Raw genomic sequence first — 21,554 nt, 5'->3', positions numbered from 1 at the left:
AAAATTCCTTTCCAGAATTTTTCCAGCTTAACTTTTTAAGAGGGAGTTGACACATTCTGCTTTTGTTTCCTTAGTTCACGGTCAAATCTTTTTGGATTACTTTCAAACGTGCGGTTTTGTTTTCTCCCTTTATTGACCGTCATGTATTTTGTAGCTTTCTTGAGATCATCTCTATTTTGAGTTTGGTTTTAGCAGCCATTACCTTGTAGGTCTTTATTTCCAATTTTGTAATTTTTTTTTTAGTTTTTGGATTCTATCCATAAGCTTTGGGCTTTGATTTCCCCTTATAAATTGCTGTATTTGTCCTGTTTCTTTCCTCAGTTGCTCTCTTTGTGCTTCCAGCCTCCGTTTCCATGGTGGTACCTGGTATTTGTGTGTATGGGCTGATTTGCTCTTCTTGCCGGGTTGTTTTCTTGTTATTTTTTCTTGTATAAGCAGTGCGCCTGCAAATCTCATGATGTTGAATTCCTTTAACTTGCAACGGTACCCGCCCTACGGGCGGGGCTACAATTGGGAAGCCGAAATGAAAAGGCAAAATATCAGAAATTGAAGGCAGAAATTTTTTATTTTAAACGATTCATATACCGACCATAAAAACTGCTGAACCGATCGCAAATATATTTTGGGTGGATAATCCTGGGATCTCCAGGAGTAAAATAGGCTATTTAGTTTTCCCAATTTCAGCTTTGGTCTCCAGCATTCTCAGGTTTGGACTCCCGCATAACATTCACGTTCGCATAACGTCCATTGTGACGATGGTCTCATTGTGACGATGTATGTGCTCACGGTAGTATTTGACGTGACGGTGTGAACGTAATTTTGTAATGTTTTTCGTTTCGTAATCCTTTAATGAACTTTTAATGTTTAATGAACGTTTAATGCCCTTCGATGTCCGGGGCCGCACGCGCGCTACACTGGACGGGCCAGCGTGTACCTTGCCCTTTGCCGTCAGGCTCGGGTAAACCGCTGAGCCCCATCCGTGATGGGGACCGGGGCTTGAGACAGTGTCCTTCATTAAAAGTATAATAAACGCTGTCTCCATCCATCTTGCCAAGGCCGTAACAGCCGTAACGTTTAATCTCTACATGAGAGAATTCCACATGGCTATTTGGGCGGGGAATATGCTAACAGATCGCTGTCTCCATCGATCTTGCCAAGGCTGTAACAGCTATCGGCTCAAAATCCTTTTAGCTGTTGATTTGGTACAGTTACACATATCGAATTTGGTACACGTATCGGGAGTACATACGACATAGCGATTGTGAACACGATTATCGATCCCGATTCACGATCACGATCATCACAATCATAGTGTATCGATCACGATTTGAAACACGATGGAATAATATTTACCGATATGAACAGTGATGTGGCTTTTATTGAAATTCTAAAGATACTGTTGCGGATATGGGATTTGGCCTCCATCCATATCCGCTTGTAAATATTCCCCTATTTCCCCCAATACTCCCCAACTATCCCCAATCCCCCATTCCCTAGTCCCATTGTCTGTAAACAACACTCTGTAGACCCGACCTTCCCCTTTTTCCCCCATTAAATGTCGTGCCCAGGTTCACCGCATCTCACGTAGACAACTATAGGACCTCTTGCTAGTTATTCTTAGTCTATGTCAGTTAAGGACTCGTTTCCATTAATTCTGACTCTTCGTTGCACCAGAATGTGATTGTATGGCACCAGTAGTGAGTTTAGGACCTTCCCATACCTCCTCCCATCTTCCTCATGAAACAACAACAACAACTACAACAACAGCGCGCGGGGAGTGTGCGTCCTCACTCCGGCTTGGTTAGCCGCCATTGCCCATGTGCTCCGACGGGGTTACCACGAAGGGGCTGACTGTCAGCTCCTCGTCAAGGGCGGAGCCCGGTAACCCCCCCCCCCCCCCCCCGCACCCAATAAGAAGCGGCGGGCCGATTCCATCTGGGGCGGAGCTAACGAGCCGAGGGCGTGTCACTCCCCGCTGGATATACGCAGCCACTTACCGGACGTGACGTCAGATGCGCCCCCAGCTTGAAGAGAACCAGACGCCACCTCCAGCGCGACGATACCTCCCTGCATCTTTTGGACCGCGCTATCCTGTCCCTGAGCCAAGGTGCACCTTGTGCTATCCATCGACTACCTGCCCTTCCTTGCCATCAATCCCTGTGTGAGTCAGTCTTGTCCCGTTTATCTGTGGTCTGTCGGGGCTAATATAAGAACGTGTTAAGTGCCCACCTTCCTATGCTGTACCTCTTGTCCTTGTAATCTAAACGTTCTGCATACAAATATTATAACCTCCTCCGGAGGTCTTGAGAACTGTACCCCGGGTGTCGTGTCATTTAACCCAGCCGTTGTGTCCTTTCCTTAATTGATTTAGCATAGCGCGATTTGGCCAACGTTCGAGTGGAATCGGGTAAACTGTGCAGACGCGGTCATACCAAACCGCTCGGTAAACTAACATCCAAAACCGCGTCTGTAACAATACTGTTTAGATTTTGATGATTTGCGTGTGATATGATTCAACGGATGTTTATATGAATCGTTTAAAATAAAATAAAAACCTTCAATTTCTGATATTTTTCCTTTTCATTTGGGCTTCCCAATTGGAGCCCCACCCGTAGGGCGGGTACCGTTGCTAGTAAAACGAGCATTCTGAGTATTGCGCTGCAATACATGTCCCCTACCGGCAGTCTGTCGTCCGGAAAACTGTTGGGGAAATTACCAAGGGTTATTTATCCACAGGTTCTGAATCGTTCCCAATCGCTAATTACCTCAGGACGGGCTCACCTGTGATTCGCACTCGGGACTTCGATTTATACACCTTGCAGACAGGTCAGCAGAAGCACGAGAAAATAAGTTGTTGATAAAGAACCTTTCGAGTCACTAAATATCAGTAATTTATTATATTTTCCGGTTCACGATCAATGATCGATGTGTGTATATATATATATATGTTGCTCGGCCTGGCTCCGCCCCTCCCGAAAGCGCACGCTGTGTCGCGCTGTTGACGTTCGCGAGACGTGGCTGAGGGCGCGTGGTGTGGCTTGAGAACTCAAGAATAAACAAGAGATATCCATTTTTAAATTAAATATTTTCGTTTAATTAACGATATCTGCCAAACCACGTGCCCTATCGCAAATTCCAAAAGGACATTTTAGTAGATTGACATGCTGAACAGATCTGTGAAGTTTCCCCTTGATCGGATCAAAAATGAGGGACGAGCTCGGTTTTAAAGGTTCATGCTTAAAAACGCCATAACTCTGAAACCATGTGACGCATGATGTCATGCTCGTTGACTTTTTTGTTCGTCATGGGTATGCGATTCTGCCTGCAAAGTTTGGCCTCAATCTGTTCAGCCGTTGCAGAGAAAAAGGGGTTTTCGTGTCTTCACGAAAAACAATATGGCGGCCGAACCACGTGACCTGTGACGTCATAATTACCATTAAAATATTCCACAGACCGAGTCCCTCATATGGTGAAAATTTGATCTCAATCGGTCCAATTATTTCAGAGAAAATCTTTTTTAAAGGAAATTAAAACTTAAAATGGCACCGAGTTAAGGATCATCAGAATTATCAGAATTCCCAAAGTTCAAAGTGCCATAACTTTGTCAAAAATGATCGAAACATCATGAAGTTTGAACTTGACCTCTATCTTATCATGAGGAAGCCATGTACCAAGTTTGAAATCATTAGCATTAAGGGTTTAGAAAAAAAGTCCGGAAAACTGTTCTTTGCATGACTGACTGACGGACTGACGGACTGACGGACGGCGTGCAAACCTATAGTCCCCTGCGGTGTACACCGGTAGGGGACTAATAAAATAAAAGGTCTTTAATTTAAAAAAATTAATAAAAGGTTTAAAGGAATATTTAAATTTTTTAATTTAAATTTAAATTTAACAAGCATTCTGAGTATTGTGCTGCAATACATGTCCTCTACCAAAGTTCAAAGTGCCATAACTTTGTAAAAAATGATCGAATATGCAAATTTATGCACGGTTGAGGCTGGTTTTCAAACTTGATCTGAGGTATGCTGAGACACATGTGTCACGCCTCGCCTCGTTGATAAGCCCGCAAGGTCGCTCCGTGGAGCAGTCTGCACGTATTGCACACTGTGAATTATATAAATTATTACCAACTCACGGTCTGAGGTACTCGCGATTCAAGAGATATCCATTTTTTTTATGGCACATTGGAGAAGCCAATGCGAGGTTTCTTCTTCCTCAGCTTGTCAAAACTCTGTCAAATGCGATCGAGTTAAAAAAAGTCAGAATTTGACCAAATCTGTTTTATTCGTTTGTTAATATACCTCAGCTATTGACAAATCTTAAATTAGAATTTTATTTGAGGTTAAAATGACCGCGACAGGTCGTGTCCAACGATGCTTTCAGTCTGTACATGTGATAAATAATTAAATCCGCACACTTGACGCCTCTTCTTCTTCACGCAATAACAACTTCTAGCTTCCAAACCGTACATCCAATCATCTTGAAGTTTTGCACACTTATTACTCTTCATGACTTCTACTATAGTATGAAGTTTCACGTCGATCAATAAAGCGATTCAAGAGATACAAATGTTTTAAAATATTTTCGTTTAATTAACGATATCTGCCAAACCACGTCAGCTATCGCAAATTCCAAAAGGACATTTTAGTGGACTGACATGCGGAACAGATCTGTGAAGTTTCCCCTCGATTGGATCAAAAATGAGGGAGGGGCTCGGTTTTAAATATTCATGCTTAAAAACGTCATAACTCTGAAACCATGTGATGCATGACGTCATGCTCGCTGACTTTTTTGTTCGTCATGGGTATGCGATTCTCCCTGCAAAGTTTGGCCTCGATCTGTTCAGCTGTTGCAGAGAAAAAGGGGTTTTCATGTTTTCACGAAAAACAATATGGCGCCCGAACCACGTGACCTGTGACGTCATAATTACCATTAAAATATTCTACAGACCGAGTCCCTCCTATGGTGAAAATTTGATCTCAATCGGTCCTATTATTGCAAAGAAAATCTTTTTTAAAGGAAATTAAAACTTAAAATGGCACTGAGTTAAGGATCATCAGAATTATCAGAATTCCCAAAGTTCAAAGTGCCATAACTTTGTCAAAAATGATCGAAACGTCGTGAAGTTCGAACTTGATCTGTAACTTATCATGAGGAAACGATGTGCCAAGTTTGAAATCATTAGCATTAAGCGTTTAGAAAAAAAGTCCGGAAAACTGTTCTTTGCGTGACGGACGGACGGACGGACTGACTGACGGACTGACTGACTGACTGACGGACTGACGGACTGAATGCAAACCTATAGTCCCCTCCGGTGTACACCAGTAGGGGTCTAATAAAAGGTTTAAAGGAAAAGGTCTTTGTCCGTTTAATAAAAGGTCTTTGTCCGAGGTCACCAAGTTCGATAGGTGCAGCTGTGCAGCGATTGGTGCAGCACCCTGGAAAACAACATCGTCACAATGAGAACAGTGAATGTTATGCGGGAGTCCATACCTGAGAATACTAGAGACCAAAGCTGAAATTGGAAAAACTAAATAGCCTATTTTACTCCTGGAGATCCCAGGATTACCCACACAAAATATCGTTTCGATCGGTTGTGCCGTTTTTGCGGTACCTTCGAACAGACGGACGGACATTTGGTGAATTATAGTAAGATGGGGAGGAATTTGGTACCAATCTCTTGTGCTTTGTTGGTTCTTCCAATCAGCATTTTTGTCCGTCGATTGTTTGCTATCTTGTATAGTTGTGGTCTTTTCCCGAATGGTGGCACTGTCATCTCCAATGTTTTGTTTGCCAGCTGTTCTTCCTCATCATCCTCATCCTCTCCTGCAACTCTGTTCCCCTCTGTCCATCTGCCTGTTATCTGCCATTCTCGTTTCCATTCCCTCCAACTGTGTAAGTGTTCTTCACTCGGTCCTTGACTGTAAGGGGGTCTGTTCCCCCTCCCCATTATGGCGGTTCTGTGTCTCCTCCCTCTGTCTCAACTTGCCTTCGCTGCTGGGTCCCCAGTGACTCTTCGCATTACAAACCCTTGCTTTGTCATGCAGCCCTCCCCACGATCCATTGCTGCCATCCATTGTGGCCTCTTTTCCACCATCCTGATCATTGATGTCTCTGATTCCTTAATATCTCTTCCTGGTTACTCCCTCCTCCGGTATGATAGACCTGAGCCTCGTCCATAATTTTTTATTTTCCTGTATTTCCAACACATGTTTTGTTTGTCGAAGACTTTTCCTTCCCCACCCCTCCCAGGTGCGTCGGTAACTATTTTTAACAAGACTTTCCCCCTTCCACTGCCCTTCCCCCACCCTCCCTCGGTTCAGTGGGAGAAATTCCTCATCTCAGGAATTATAATTGTTTGAGGCAGCTTGCAGCACGTCCGACGCACGCCCTTCCCCCGCCCATCCTTGGTTGATCGGAAGAAATTCCTCACCTCGTCAATTATGATCGTTCGAAGCTGCTCGCAGCATGTCCAATACGCGATCAGCTGTGAGGCCTCGTTTGGGGTTGCAGGTTCGAAGTTGTGTGTCAGCTCCACTACAGGCTTTAGAGCGTGTATAAAAGTAAATAAATAAGGGTTTCTTCAAAGTGAATGACATGCATCCCGAGGGCTGTATTGCATTCATAAAAGTCAAAATTAGGATTTTTTTTGGTTGTTGTATACAAGATCGAGGCTCATGAAAAAGCTCGTGAAAAGAGCTCGTAAAAGAGCGTGAAAGAGCTCAAAAGGAGTTCAAGTACTTCCTCTTTCGGCAGGCCACACCAAGACGATGAGACAATCAGAGTTGCTATTCAGTCGCCTGAGCATACCTGTCATTGAGGACCCTGCGCTTGCAGCCATGCCCCTCAACTTCAAAAAAGGAGGGCACTGCTGCCGCTTGGTAGGGTTTAGTAAAAGTTTTGGATCTATGAAATATTGGATCATTACACGTGTGATATCGGTCTGCCAGAATATAATACAATTTGACACTTGCATGAGGGACATATTTTGGGGTCTCTCGTGAGGATTTGCACACATCCTGTTAGGAATCTGATGATATTTTGAATTATCATTGTGCAGAACATTTGAGTCATTAGATTAGATTTGTTTCATAAAACAGTCATTTATATAACACCTTTAAGGTCAGCAAATAGGAGGGAAATACTGCAACGGACTCGGTGACTCGGTCTTTTTAACGGGCAACACAAAACAGTTGGAGAATGATTATCTCCCGAGATGCCGAGCATAGGAGAAAGTGCGCATACCAGGATAATCCACCACAATGTGGTGGTCTTATTAGCAATTTAATTGCACGGCTGTTTCAGTGCGTGCAGTTGGCTTAACTGAGGGAGGGGGTGGGGGGATTTCGTTATGCAAGAGGGCAAGATCCCAACTCTAATACAGTCGGACCCCAACATTTGCGGGGGATACATTCCTGGAAAATTTCCACAAATGTGGGGGAATTGTTTCGATGGGGGAAATGGGGGGGATAGGTTCCCAGCGGTTCGTGATTCATAAGTGAAAATCCAAAATCACGTGAAAAACCGCGAATACACGAAGCACATGGCCGTTAATGTAGAAGCAGGTCAGAAAAACCGCAAATGGAATGTCAAACCACATGGTGGGGGATTATTTATGTGCACGGACAGCTGCTTTATGCTTGTGGAAGATGCTTTTAGAACTGTAATGTGCACAGTTGGTGGGAAATGGTTTATGCGTGGCTAGTGGAAGATTTTTTTTTTTTTTGTGCCCCCAAATATTTGGGGCACAAGGGCCACGAATGTAGAAGGCGGTTGCATTTTATCAACCGCGAATATGCGGGGTCCACTAAAGGGACCGTGAATGTCGGGGTCCTACTCTACACAGCTGTCGTGTTAAAAGCAAAGAGGTTTAATAAATAATGGGGAAGAGGACATGGGGATGTGAAATGCAATCAAAAGACAGATGGCCGGATAGGGAGGTTAAAAGGATGGGAACAGTTTCTCGGTCATTTAAACATGAACTTAACCTGGGCAGGCTCGTTAGAGAAACATAAGCCAAACAGAAAAATAATGGTGTCCATATGTGTGGTGCATATGGATTTCCTGGAGCACAGAGGGGGGTGATTTGGGCATACTCTCAACCACACCTCCATCTGGTGGCTGTCTGTTGTTGCGCCAATAGGTGTGGGGTCTGAGCAATGGCTGGGAGCTCTTGTCCAACTCGGCGTCCGCCATTTTTGCCGTTGGCTGAAGCGCATTTCCGGCTCGCGTATTTTACCTCGGAACAAATAAAAAACGTAAAATTTTCGAACCGTGATGTCGCGTTTCACATGCTCCAACCGACTATTATAATTTTTATCACCTCCGACTGAAAATTTTTCGTCCGAATGCCGAGCGCAATGTACGCCCGACTGTGTCGATCGCAGCCGCGGACAAAAAAAATTGTCCGTCGGGCCCAGATCCATACTCTCTGACACCACTTGTCGTATCGGGTTCAAATCCCACTCCTGACTACCATTTGTCGTGTGGTTGCTCGATTAACACCGAGCGTCACCACGGATGGAATATCGAGCTTAATGAGGCGTTTCCAATTTAATGGCGGTTGATACGCGAAACGGAATGAACTATGCCGACTTACCTTCACGGCCGCAGGCGTCTTCAACCTGAAATCAATAAATCAAACCAAAACAGGGTTTTGAATAGAAAGGGAAAATAATACAAGGGTTTATTCAAAATAAATATCGGGACAGGGAAACGCGATGATAAAACTAAATCCTAAGTTGGGACATCCCCACTCACAGACTTCGGATACAAAACAACGGAATGAATAATAAAATTAACGTGTCGTTGTATTTGTGAATGCGCGTCTTATCTCAGTCAGGCAGTGTCAGGCAGTGTCAGGGGTCGTCTGGCTCGATTGCGTCATCCGACGCAACTCCGGTCAGTGGGAAGTAAGGCCTCAATGCGTCCCTGTTCGCACACTGCCAGACCACCGAGCCACTCGCTCGCCCGCTCCAGTGGCAAGCCTTGCTCGCTTCGTGAACGCTCGGGAGGAGAATCTATAGCGCTCCAATGTTGCTCCAACAGGTAATTCGCGGTTCGCAAAAAGTAGGTCCAACCATGAACGAAAGGCAAAGCAGAAGGGAGGTCTGGGTAGGAACGAAGCCAAAGCGAGAAGGGCAAAATGCCGGCAAGCAAGTTGTTTTGTTGCTCATGATATGACGTCAGTTCTCTCCCTCTGCCAATCAGTGCCTCCCTTCCTTGTAACCTTTCTCGCCTTTTCACGTCACCGGGCCTTCTGCTTCAATCAGTGCGTAACTTGTTAGTAGTTCGTTCGCGCCCTCCGCACTGATTGGCCGAGCGTCTTTGGTATCACGTCATCGTGTGGCACGTCCTTCATCTTCCCTACCCTCCAATCAGCAACCTGCCTCCAACTCTCCCTTCCCCCCTGTCAATCAAGAGTCCTGAGCGTGGCTCTCGGCCCTTCTGTGCAATGTCTGCCTGTCATGGTGTACCACTGCGCGGCCGCTGCCTGCTTGTCTTTCCGGTCAGTTCTTTCGTCGGTCATTGTAAGGGGGGGGGGGGGATTTAATTAATGTGGTGCACTCGGGGCCTATATAAGTGTCTAAGAGTGCTTTGCCATAAGGGACAAAGGAATGATCACCAGGTCTGACACACAGGGGAATTATCTTGGTCCCTAGAACTATTTAATACACAAACATCCTTGTATGATCATAGGTATTTTTACGGGGTCCCCCCCTTACCTCTGGTCTCGGTGGACCTCCGAACCCCGAGAGGGTCCCCGGCAGAAAGATGTGTTATCCTTGGTTGAAATCCAGCAAATAATGAAACCCTCAATGGAACCAGCAAATGAAACAGTCAAATCAATAATGCAACCACACCAGGTTATAAACAAACAATTATAATATATTATAAATCACACACAAAGAGCCATACAACAATGGGGGCAATCACCCCTACTTTCAAATCTTACGATGATATCCTTGTCAAGCCCCTTAACCCCACACTCACGGCACCTCCCCCAATGTCTCTGCACCCCTCCAAGGCGAAGTCCCAATGTCTCTGTGCGCTCCCGCGATCGGGGAGTCAAGGCCCGATTGTCAATTGAGGCGTAGGCGAGCGAGACGACCCCGAGGTCACGTGCTCAGCACCCAGCAACACAGCGGTGGAAAGGAACCTCACAAAGATGCGCTCCGACGTACACATTGCGGTTCAATCCGCGAGCCTCCGTATAATTCTCACGTGCCCCTTTCTGGCACAGCCGTCCCCGGCAAACCACCGGGGAATAATGCCCAGGCGACACGACAAAAACCCGTTCACTGCAGGTTGCTCGCATGGTGAAGATGGCGGACGGCTTTCACTCCAACCCGGGCTGTGAGGCCCGGATCCTCTGGAACCTCAATGAGAATACCCGACGACACAGGCTCCACGCACTCCGGCGATATTTCTTATCGCCCGAACTTCCCTTCAAGGACGCAAAGTTCACTCGCACTGTACGTCGAACGCTCGGTCCGGAGCTTCCACAACCACGTCTTTTCGATCTCCTCCCGCCTCTTTCTCTTCGCTCCACCTCTTCCGGTCACGATCCGGATTTCCGGCCACATTTTACCAGGAGCGCTTTTAAATCTTTTAACCACAACAACCCTTTCCCTTAAGTCACAATAAGCATAATATCTAGAACCAACAATGATAACAACAACCATAATGAGGGCCTAATCCGTAACACTTCCCCCCCCCTCAAGAAAGAAAGTTTGAGCACCGCGAAAACTTTCTTTGTCGGCAAATTCTTGAAACCACCACAAATAATCAGTTTCCCCAAAAATAAAACAACAAACTTTCACCCCACCCCCCAGAGCTTTCCCAAAATTAATTCACTCTGGACAAAGCGTCAGCCACGACATTGTCCCGGCCCTTTACATGTTCAATTTCCAAGTTGGTGGATGGATGCCACAAGACGCAACCTTACTGCGGCGCCATCCCAAAGCACCCCTAAATTTCCGCAGGCCCTGTCCTGGTGTTACAGGTCAGTGACATGGCTGGGTGGATTTCGCCCATATTCATTCAACACAAACCCATAACCACTCATTCACATTCCATAAATCATTAGGCACAAAATCATTACACATACTTATTTCACCCCCCTGCAGGACCATGGCATAGATGTCATATCACATGTGTGTTTCTCTCAACTAGGCAGCGGGGAGATACCACACAATCAAGATGGTGGGGGTGCTTCAGGCTGTGGTGCCCACAGTCCAAACACAAGTCACTCAACTTACAAATTAATTGCCCCCCCCGCCCCCCTTACCTCTTGGCCCCGTGACAGTCAAACAGCTCTTTCCGCCATTACCCCGCCGGTGGGGGTCTCCACACACCAGGGTCCGTGGCCTCCTGCTTCAGCGCAGCTACACGGGTTGCCGGGAGTCTCTCTTACCCCAAGGCACCCAACAGACCCTACACCAACAGCTCCAATTTCCAGATACCACTGGCTGCCAGGGGAAATTGCCGCAGAGCGGGGCCGCAGTCATCGCTCCTCAGCCCTTGATCTGTACCTGCGGACACACACACACCTTCCCCATCCACAAAATCCCCAAAACACATTTCCTCCCCCGCTGCCATTCAATTTTCCAACACATTTCCATAGATGGTACAAAAGAGTTGCCATGGCCTGCCATTGTGTGAAATCTCAGTTCACATTCAAATCACATATTTCCAAAAGCACATTTCAATAATCAGTCACTCATATTTCAATTTTCAAACTCACGACCACATAAAACATAAAAACAAATAACCACAACACAAAAACAAACGCCCACCCACAAGACACTGTGTGGCACATGTTCCATCCCCCTTCACTGGCCATGTCGTCACTCTCACCCACCCCCAACTCCAAATTACATGTCCCCAATTTTAACAAGCAAGTCCTGAAGCCTGGGACAGTAAACATCAAGGCCTTACCTCTACCTTGTTGTGCAAGTAATTGCCGGTTGGTCAGGTCCAAAGTGCCATCCACCCCACAAAATCCCAAAATTTCACATTGGACCAATCGCATTTCTCCAAATTGCACTTTTCTCCCGACTGTCCTGGCAGGTATGTGGATCCGCCTCCAACGGTGAACTGTTCTAAACAACTACATGTGCCTACGACAGCTCCGCACCTCTACCGTGCAAGGGTCATCGCGACAAGCTGAGCAGCCAAAACGTCAACATGGCCCATGTGCGTCCAGAAGGGTGCGACCCACCATCCATCCTTTGGCCCCACCTGCGAAGAACACAGCTGCACTAGCCCCAGCTGGCCAATGTGGTGAGCACCTGCTGCCAACAACACTCACTCACACAACCTCGGCCCTGGGGGAGACGGTCGCAGTGCGTGGCATTCCCCTCACGTCACCTACGCCGCCCTCATCCCCCAGTCCACACAACTGCAGCCCCCAGTGTCCACCCACACTTGACCTCACCAAGGTCCAGTTGACAGCCATGCTCCACCAGGAGACTCCTCCAGAAGACATGGTCCACACACCTCGGACACCCATAGCACCACGTTGACCCGCAAACCACAACTACATCCCCATAACCCCGCGTCCCAAATATTGGCGCAATCGCCCCCACAACCAGTTGAAGGCTGTGTCCTGCTAACCTATCAATTTTTTTTTCCCAGCCTTCAACACTTTGGTCTAACACACCTGGATCAATAATGGTGCCACTGTGCAGTGTCCACCATTTCTCTTCACAAAATCCAACCTTAAATTTGCATATAACCCCGAGATTGCCCGTGCCAAAGATTTTTCGCATTTTACTAATCTCACCAAAGAAAGATGCTTTTCCATACACATGCCAGCCGAGCATTGTCCATATGCTCGGCACGTTACAAATTCCCATTCAACAATCCCATGGCTCTCTTCCCAAGCCAAGAGTCCACAAATCATAACAGAACGTCTGTGAAGGTCACTCTCACACCATCACATTCTACAGATGCTCCAATGGTTGTCTGGCAGGCTATGTCCATCCCTGTCCATGCGGTTCATCCCGCGTCCACAGACCAGCACAGCATGGCAGGTCACCACATGCTGGCTGTACCAGAGTCTCAGGGAGAGGGTGTCAGGCTGCATGCCCGGTGGTCACCACATCAGGCCCAAGTTGGCCGTCTGCGATGCCGCCACCAAAGCACGACCCACAACACCTCCCCCTAGTGGTCCTCATAATACGCCATCCTAGGCCTGTGAAACCACCTCGGACCCCCTGGAGGTCGTAACCCTCACCAGGGTCCAGTGGCCCTGCCAGCCCGAGCCACCCGCTCGGGCGGCGCCCCGATGGACAAGGGACGCCACACTCCACCAGACCCCCCGTGGGGCCCAGGCAATACCACGACACCCATGGCTGGACCCCACGTCCAAATCCCACCAGCACCGCCCCTCAGCTCGCTGGCATACCCAAATTTTGAAAGGGGCAACTTTTCCCCGAGGCCATCCCCAATGATCTCTCCTGGTTCACATTCCGCAACCCGGGGACCAACTCCCCCCCAAGGCTGCTCCAAATCCAATTCCCATTTCAATTAAACTTTATTTTTCCTTTAAAAATTTTTGGCCCCAGGTGTCCAACAACCACAGCTACAGGTAACAACCCCGACCACAGGTTGTTCTGCCCCTCCCTGCAGCTGGTACAAATTCCCTACGGGGACCAAATCGTCTGAGGCTCCATCTCCCAACTCTCGCATATCCAAATCCAGCTCTGAGCCAACACACTCCCCCTGCTGGTTATCCAGTTTCGGAGCCTCTGTTACCAAATTGGAATGCATGGTGAGGGTAAGGGTCCCCTCGATCACCCCCTCAGACCGACTCACCTCATCCCCCAAACTCCTTTGGGCCTGGTCAAACTCTACCTCAATGCTATTGTCCCAGGTCTCCAGCCGCTGGATCAAATCCTGTACATCATCATCATCACTCGCATTCCCAATCAGTTCTGGCCCCCACAGGCCTCCATCATTACACACCCGGTCCGGTTCCGCTACACGGACCCCCAATAATGTTACCCCCTCTTGCTGTGCACCACTGCACCTGTGCAGCAAGGTTTCCAATCCATCCCCTGGTTGGGGTGTTGACATCTACCCGCCCCCGATAAACTTCCAGGCCCTCATGTATCAAACATTTACCTCTTGGCACTCCCTATTTACCTCCACACATGCCGCAATCAAATTTCCCCCATTTAAATTTCTACCTTCCCCATTTCCTTCTCACTGATTCCAATTTTGTTGCCATTCCCGTTGCAATTCCCAGCTCCTGAGCCCCCATGTGAATCATTCTTTTGTTCTTTCTTTATTTCATTCGTTTGTTCACATGGGGTTTCCGTTTCTTTAATCTGGGCTCTCCTGCGTTCAATACTGGCATCCCATGTCATTAAATCTCTTCCTTTCTCCCCTCCATTCATTCCTTTGGGAATCCTTTTTTTTTAATTCAATCCCCCCAGTGTGTACCCCGATTTAGAATAGGTACACCGTATTCCTGCGCATCGTAAGAGGCGACTAAGGGCTGGTGTCAGGAAGGGCATCCGGCCATAAAAACATTGCCTCAGACAGGGAACCATGATTGTCATGGGGCCTGCAAGGCTAACCCCCGCTCTAGCAGGGAAAATGGCCTTAAGACGATCGTTCATTCATTCATTCATTCATTCCCCACATTTCTCCTTTTAGTTCATTTTTCATTTCTCCCATCATTACTCATTGTGTCCATTTTATTACTCTGAGCCTTTAATAAATTTACTATGGTCTGGAGATCTATCGGGGCCGTCTCTATGGCGGGGATAGCTCCATCACTATGCTCCTCCCCAGCTACATCTGATTCACTTCCAATCAAGGCATTTCCTTCACGCTCGTCCAACTCGGCGTCCGCCATTTTTGCCGTTGGCTGAAGCGTGTCTCCGGCTCGCGTATTTTACCTCGGAATAAATAAAAAAAACTTTAAATTTTCGAACCGTGATGTCGCGTTTCGCACGCTCCAACCGACTATTATAATTTTTATCGCCTCCGACTATGAAAATTTTTCATCCGAATGCCGAGCGCAATGTATGCCCGACTGTGTCGATCGCAGCCGCGGACAAAAAAAATTGTCTGTCGGGCCCAGATCCCTACTCTCTGACACCACTTGTCATATAGGGTTCAAATCCCACTCCTCTCTACCATTTGTCGTGTAGTTGCTCGATTAACACCGAGCGTCACCACGGATGGAATATCGAGCTTAATGAGGCGTTTCCAATTTAATGGCGGTTGATACGTGAGACGGAATGAACTATGCCGACTTACCTTCACGGCCGCAGGCGTCTTCAACCTGAAATCAATAAATCAAACCAAAATGGGGTTTTGAATAGAAAGGGAAAATAATACAAGGGTTTATTTGAAATAAATATCGGGACAGGAAAACGCGATGATAAAACTAAATTCTAAGTTGGGACGTCCCCACACAGACTTCGGATACAAAACAACGGAATGAATTATAAAATAAACGTGTCGTTGTATTTGTGAATGCGCGTCTTATCTCAGTCTGGCAGTGTCGGGGATCATCTGGCTCGATTGCGTCGTCCGACGCAACTCCGGTCGGCGGGAAGTAAGTCCTCTGCGCCCCCGTTCGCCCACTGATAGGCCACCGAGCCACTCGCTCGCCCTCGTCTCACCCGCTCCAGTGGCAAGCCTTGCTTGCTTCGTGAACGCCAGGGAGGAGAATCGATGGCGCTCCAATGTTGCTCCAACAGATAATTTGCGGTTCGCAAAAAGAAGGTCCAACCGGTAACGAAAGGCAAAGCAGAAGGGAGGTCCGGGCAGGAACGAAGCCTAAGCGAGAAGGGCAAAATGCCGGCGAGCCAGTTGTTTTGTTCTCTCCCTCTGCCAATCAGTGCCTCCCTTCCTTGTGACCTTTCGAGCCTTTTCACGTCACCGGGCCTTCTGCTTCAATCAGTGTGTAGCTTGTTGGTAGATCGTTTGCGCTCTCTGCACTGATTGGCCGAGCGTCTTTGGTATCACGTATTTGGTATCATTGTGTGGCACGTCCTTCATCTTTCCTACCCTCCAATCGGCAACCTGCCTCCAACTCGCCCTTCCCCCTGTCAATCAAGAGTCCTTCTGGGCGTGGCTCTCTGCCCTTCTGTGCAATGTCTGCCTGTCATGGTGTACCACTGCGCGGCCGCTGCCTGCTTGTCTTTCTGGTCAGTTCTTTAGGCAGTCATTGTAAGGGGGGGGATTTAATTAATGTGGTGCACTAAGTGGGCCTATCTAATGTCTATAAGAGTGCATTGCCATAAGGGACAATAGTGGGGCGGCTTAGCCCAAATATTCAAAAGAATTGTGCATTTTGTGATACAAGCACCAAATTTGGCACACTAGTAGACTATCATATTATGAAAAGATCTGGATATTGGGCCATCTCAGATTCAGAGATTTGATTTTTGCAAGATTTGCAGATTTTGCAAGCTGAGATTGCAACGCCAGGGACGGCCGACTCCTTCCTACGAGCTGCCCACGTCACCCGCACAAGAAGAGCTCATCAAATCACTGCAGCGGCACTGCACATCCTGCAACACCGTGCGTATGAACGCCACTGTATGACATATGCTGATGATGCAGAAGACCTGCCTGAGTTCGAAGACTGGTGTCACCAGAGAGAAGACATTCCCAACTTTCAGTACTGGGCAACTGTGCTGGAACTAGAGATGTTGGTACTGGTCTACGTGCGTTCTCTGCGGCAGGCTTCATTCACGACGTACCTTGATGCCCTGACGGAACTGGTCCCATGGTTCCATGCCTTAGACCACACACACTATGCCAGGTGGGTCCCTGTTCACCTGAGGGACACGGTCGCACTCCCAATGAAGCACCCAGATGTAGCCAGAGAATTCAGGGCTGGCAACTTCACTGTACAGAAGACGAAGAAGGTGTTCTCTTCGATCCCAATCGAATCGAAATCTTGCAAAAATCAAATCTCTGAATCTGAGATGGCCCAATATCCAGATCTTTTCATATGATAGTCTACTAGTGTACCAAATTTGGTGCTTGTATCACAAAATGCACAACAGGTTTGCTATGCTGCTACACTACAAAGGAATGATCACCAGGTCTGACACACAGGGGAATTATCTTAGTCCCTAGAACTATTTAACATACGAACATCCTTGTATGATCACAGGTATACACTTACCCCGACAAACCACCTACACACAGAACTTATTACAGATGAGATTCTCGAGCACGACAGACGAAGCATGATACCTATACAGATCTACCTGAATCTATATATGAAGAACGGCCGTTAGAGGCCATTTTTCCCCGCGGGGCAGGGGTTAGCCTTTTTTGGGCACCTTGGTCCCATTTCTGAAGCAATGTTTTATGGCTGGATGCCCTTCCTGCCGCCAACCCTGTTAGTTGCCTCTTGCGACACACAGGGAATTCCCAGTGAACTGGTACTCAATTTGCTGACCTCGGAAGGATGACAGGCTGAGTCAACCCCCCTGGCATTAATTCAGCGATCGACCGAGATTCAAACCCAGGATCCTAGGATCCCAAGCCGGCATCCTAACCGCTAAGCCAACACCAGGCTTATAATATGCCTACCCCAAAATTCATAACAATACACAGCAGGATAACTTAAAGTTGTGGACGGATTTGGACGAAACGTGGTGGACCAGTTGTGTGTGCGACAAGGAAGAATCTATTCAATTTTGGTGAAGATCCGGATCTGGATCCAGTTAGTAAAATTTGTTAAGTGATTCTTCACCATTGAGTGATATGGCCAACCAGGCTAGGTTTGCCCCCCCCACCCCCCACCATAGTTTAGCCATTGCAGGACAGACTGGTATTTCCATCAGCGAAGTGACGGGTCTCATATTCTCGTACTTATAAAGAGACACAGATAACAGGTGTGGACAGATGCTGACAAACAAGTGTGAACAAACAAAGCTGCATGTAGGGGCTGTACACAAAATGCATGACTCGTTTATTTTGATACCTACTACCACCTCCTCCCCCCTACAAAACTACCCTGTGCCAGTCTGACTCCCCGGGAAACGAGGCGTCACGTGTTTTGTGTACGACCCCTAGATTAAGAGGGGTAGGATTTGCAAGATTATCGAGTACTTTGGGTTGGTACGAGATACGACACGAGGCCATGGGATGTAGTATGCCTTTACCTCTTTGCAGGATGTGTTTGGTACGATTGAAGCAAGAAGGGCGTGAGGGGAACTACATATGCAAGTACATTGTGTATGCAATGTGGGACGACCTGCAACAGCGCGGTGCAATGATGAAGGTATGCAGGTACCGTGTATGGTACCAAAAAGATTAACAAACGAATATGCTGATGAGGTCCATTTAATCATTTATATGATTATGGGCCTTATTTGCTTTTTTGAAATTGTGTACAGTACCTCTGAGGTGCCAGCAGAGGTCGGTGTTACGTTTTTGTTTCCTCAATTCTGCATCGTTGATTTCAAAATAAATGTGTTGATTTCAAAATAAACTAGAACAGCACTCAGTAGAGCGCATACCTCCGCCAGGCTGAACAGTTTCTTTTGTATCCCACTGATAGGCCGGATCTGGATTCGGACCTGAAGCAAAATCTAATCAGCTTGTTCTTGTCACCTAACCAGCTCATCCACCAAGTTTATTCATAACTCGTCCATAACTTTTTTTAAATATCATGTTGTATGTCGATTTTAGCCCAATCTCTCAAAAGTGAGCAATCGCTTAGAAATTAAATAAATGTCGTATCTGATTCCATATTCAGATCTTTACCAAAATTGAAGCTATTAGTCCTCGCCACACACCCACCCTCTCCACCACGCTTCGTCCAAATCCGTCCATAACTTTTTGAGATGTCCTGCTATATGTCGGTTTTGGCCCTATCGCCCAATGGTGAAGAATCACTTTTAAAATTCTAGTAGCCGGATCCGAATCTTCACCAAAATCTAATCATTTTGTCCTCGTCACATACGCTATCTGTCTGCCAAATTTCGTCCGAATCTGTCCATAACATTTTGAGATATCTTGTTCACAAACAAACGGACAGACAGGGGTGAAAACATAACCTCCATCCAACTCTGGTGATGGAGGTAATTGTCGTATTGAATCCATATTCAGATCTTTACCAAAATTGAATCAATTCTTCCTTGTCACACACACACACAACCTCTCTACCAGGTTTCGTAGAAATCCGTGCACAACTTTTTGAGATATCCTGCTCTGAATCGTTTTTGACCCTATCTCCCAATGGTGAAGAATCGCTTAATTTTATTAGCCGGATCCGAATCCGGATCTTCACCAAAATCTAATCGTTTTGTGCTCGTCACATATGCTACCTCTCCAACAAATTGTCAGAATCTGTCCACAACTTTTTGAGATATCTTGTTCACAGACAACAACAACAACAACAACAAGCATTTTAAGGCCATTTTCCCTGAGGGAGCGGGGGTTAGGCTTGCGGTCCCCATGACAATCTTCTCCATCTTGCCCTATTTTCTACATCTCCCCTTGTAAACTCCCCTTGCCCGCATTTCTTCTTCCACCACCTTTAGCCAAGTCTTTCTGGGTCTTCCCCATCCTCTACTTCCTTCTCCATTCATTTCCATCACTCTTCTCAATCAGTGACTTTCATCCTTCCTCAACACATGACCAAACCAGCTCAACCTGCTTCTCTTCACAGCATCCATCACAGGCTCCATTCCCATCATCTTTTGCAATTCATCATTTGTCTTCCTCTCTCTCAAAGATACTCCACACATCCACCGAACCATTCACATTTCACCCTTTCCAGCCTTCGTTGCTGCTCTACGTTAATTACCCATGTCTCACTCCCATAAATCATGACACTTCTCACACATGCAGCATACACCTTTCCCTTCAGCTTCAACGACACTCCCCTCCTCGTCATCACGCCACTCAGTTCCTGAAACTTCTTCCATGCACATCTCACTATGCACATCTCACTCTGCATTCAACAGCATTTCCATATATCTCTTCCATCTTTCTTTAATACCATCTGGGTCCACAACGATTTGTTCCACTTCATCCTTCAAGCAACTCATCCCCATCACATCACACCTCTCCTTTTGCTATCTGCTTTGCAATCCTGAATACCGCTCTCTGACCCTCTTCCAAATCCAAGCGTTCTCCGAACATTTTCCTACATGCCTCCTGCGCCTTTGCTACCTCTTTCTTTGCAGCCTTCTTGGCTGCCTTATAACTTTCATGTTCTGCCTCTTCTGCTCTTGTACCCTTCGCCTTCTGCCACTCCTTGAACTTCTTCCTCTTCTCGTCAATCCTCTTTCCAACAATCCTTTTTCCAACTTCATCATCCCACCACCATGTTTCCGAGTGCCTCGGTGGTCCTTTTGTCCATCCACATACCTCACCAATGGCTCCCAACAGACTATCTTTCATTGACATCCAACCACTTTCAAGCTCAACCACATCATCCTCTACCATACTCAGCCTCTCTTTTAACGCCTCCCTCACTGTCACCTCTTTCAACCTCCACACCTTCATTCTCAGTTGGTATTTCACCCGCCGAGCTCTCCTCGCACCTTTCACCCTTGTGTCGCAAACAACCAAGTCGTGCGGCGAAACGGCCTCCTCCCCTGGGATCACCTTTGTGTCCCGGAGGTGCCCCCTATCTCACCTACACACCATCAGGTAGTCAACGGTTGTCGTCGACCCACCTGACATGTATGTAACAAGCTTATTATCCTCCTTCTGGAACTGAGTATGACAAATCAACAAACCAGCTCCATCACCAAACTCCAAAATCCTTTCACCTTCTCCATTCCTCACACCATATCCGTAACCCCCATGAACTCCCTCAAAACCGTCCATACTCCTTCCCACATGTCCATTTAGGTCTCCTCCTACCACAACAACTTCCTCATCTTTCACATTTTCCATCAGCTTCTCTATTGCACACCAGAACTTGTCCTTCTCTTCATCGCTCCAACCGACCTGCGGAGCATAACCAGAGATGACGTTCACCAAGAGCTTTCCAATCATCATTTTCACCATCATCAACCTTTCACTCACTCTAGTCACACTCACCACACTGTCTACAAACACCTCAGAAAACAGGACACCAACACCATTCATGCCCTCTGGGCACCCTTGCCACACAAACTTGTATTTCTGTCCCTGCCTACCCTTCACCATTCTCACACCACTTCTCTTCCATCTCGTCTCGTGCACACAACATGTGTCCACTCTTCTTCTGGCCAATACTTCCACCACTTCTCCTGATCTCCCTGTCATTGTCCCAACATTCCATGTCCCAAACCTCAGAAACTGATCTCCACATGGGACATCAGACGTTTCATCATAAATGGAGTGATTTCCACCCTTGCTTTGATCGGGTTCCCCACCTTGATTTTTGACGAGAGGGAGTGAGGTCCCCCACGGGCTGTACCCTGCCAATATGTAGTTGTAATTGTCATGGTTCCCTTTTTGAGGCAATGTTTTATGGCCGGATGTCCTTCCTGACGCCAACCCTTTTAGTTGCCTCTTACGACACGCAGGGATACGGTGTACCTATTCTAAACTGGGGTACACAC

At 47.0% G+C, this 21,554-nt stretch overlaps 1 protein-coding gene across 1 annotated transcript in view; it reads left to right on the top strand.

Annotated features, from left to right (window-relative positions):
* Positions 1-21,554, top strand: part of UQCC1 (ubiquinol-cytochrome c reductase complex assembly factor 1) — a 57,808-nt gene that overhangs the window by 23,192 nt on the left and 13,062 nt on the right. The window contains exon 6 of the mRNA XM_068120862.2: positions 18,163-18,271. Coding sequence (XP_067976963.1) covers positions 18,163-18,271 — 109 coding nt within the window. The remainder of the gene's footprint in view (positions 1-18,162; positions 18,272-21,554) is intronic.

The sequence above is a fragment of the Myxine glutinosa genome, chromosome 6, assembly GCF_964187855.1.
Source record: "Myxine glutinosa chromosome 6, kmMyxGlut1.1, whole genome shotgun sequence".
In the NCBI taxonomy this organism is placed as follows: domain Eukaryota; kingdom Metazoa; phylum Chordata; class Myxini; order Myxiniformes; family Myxinidae; genus Myxine; species Myxine glutinosa.
This window is presented reverse-complemented; position numbering and strand designations above follow the sequence as displayed.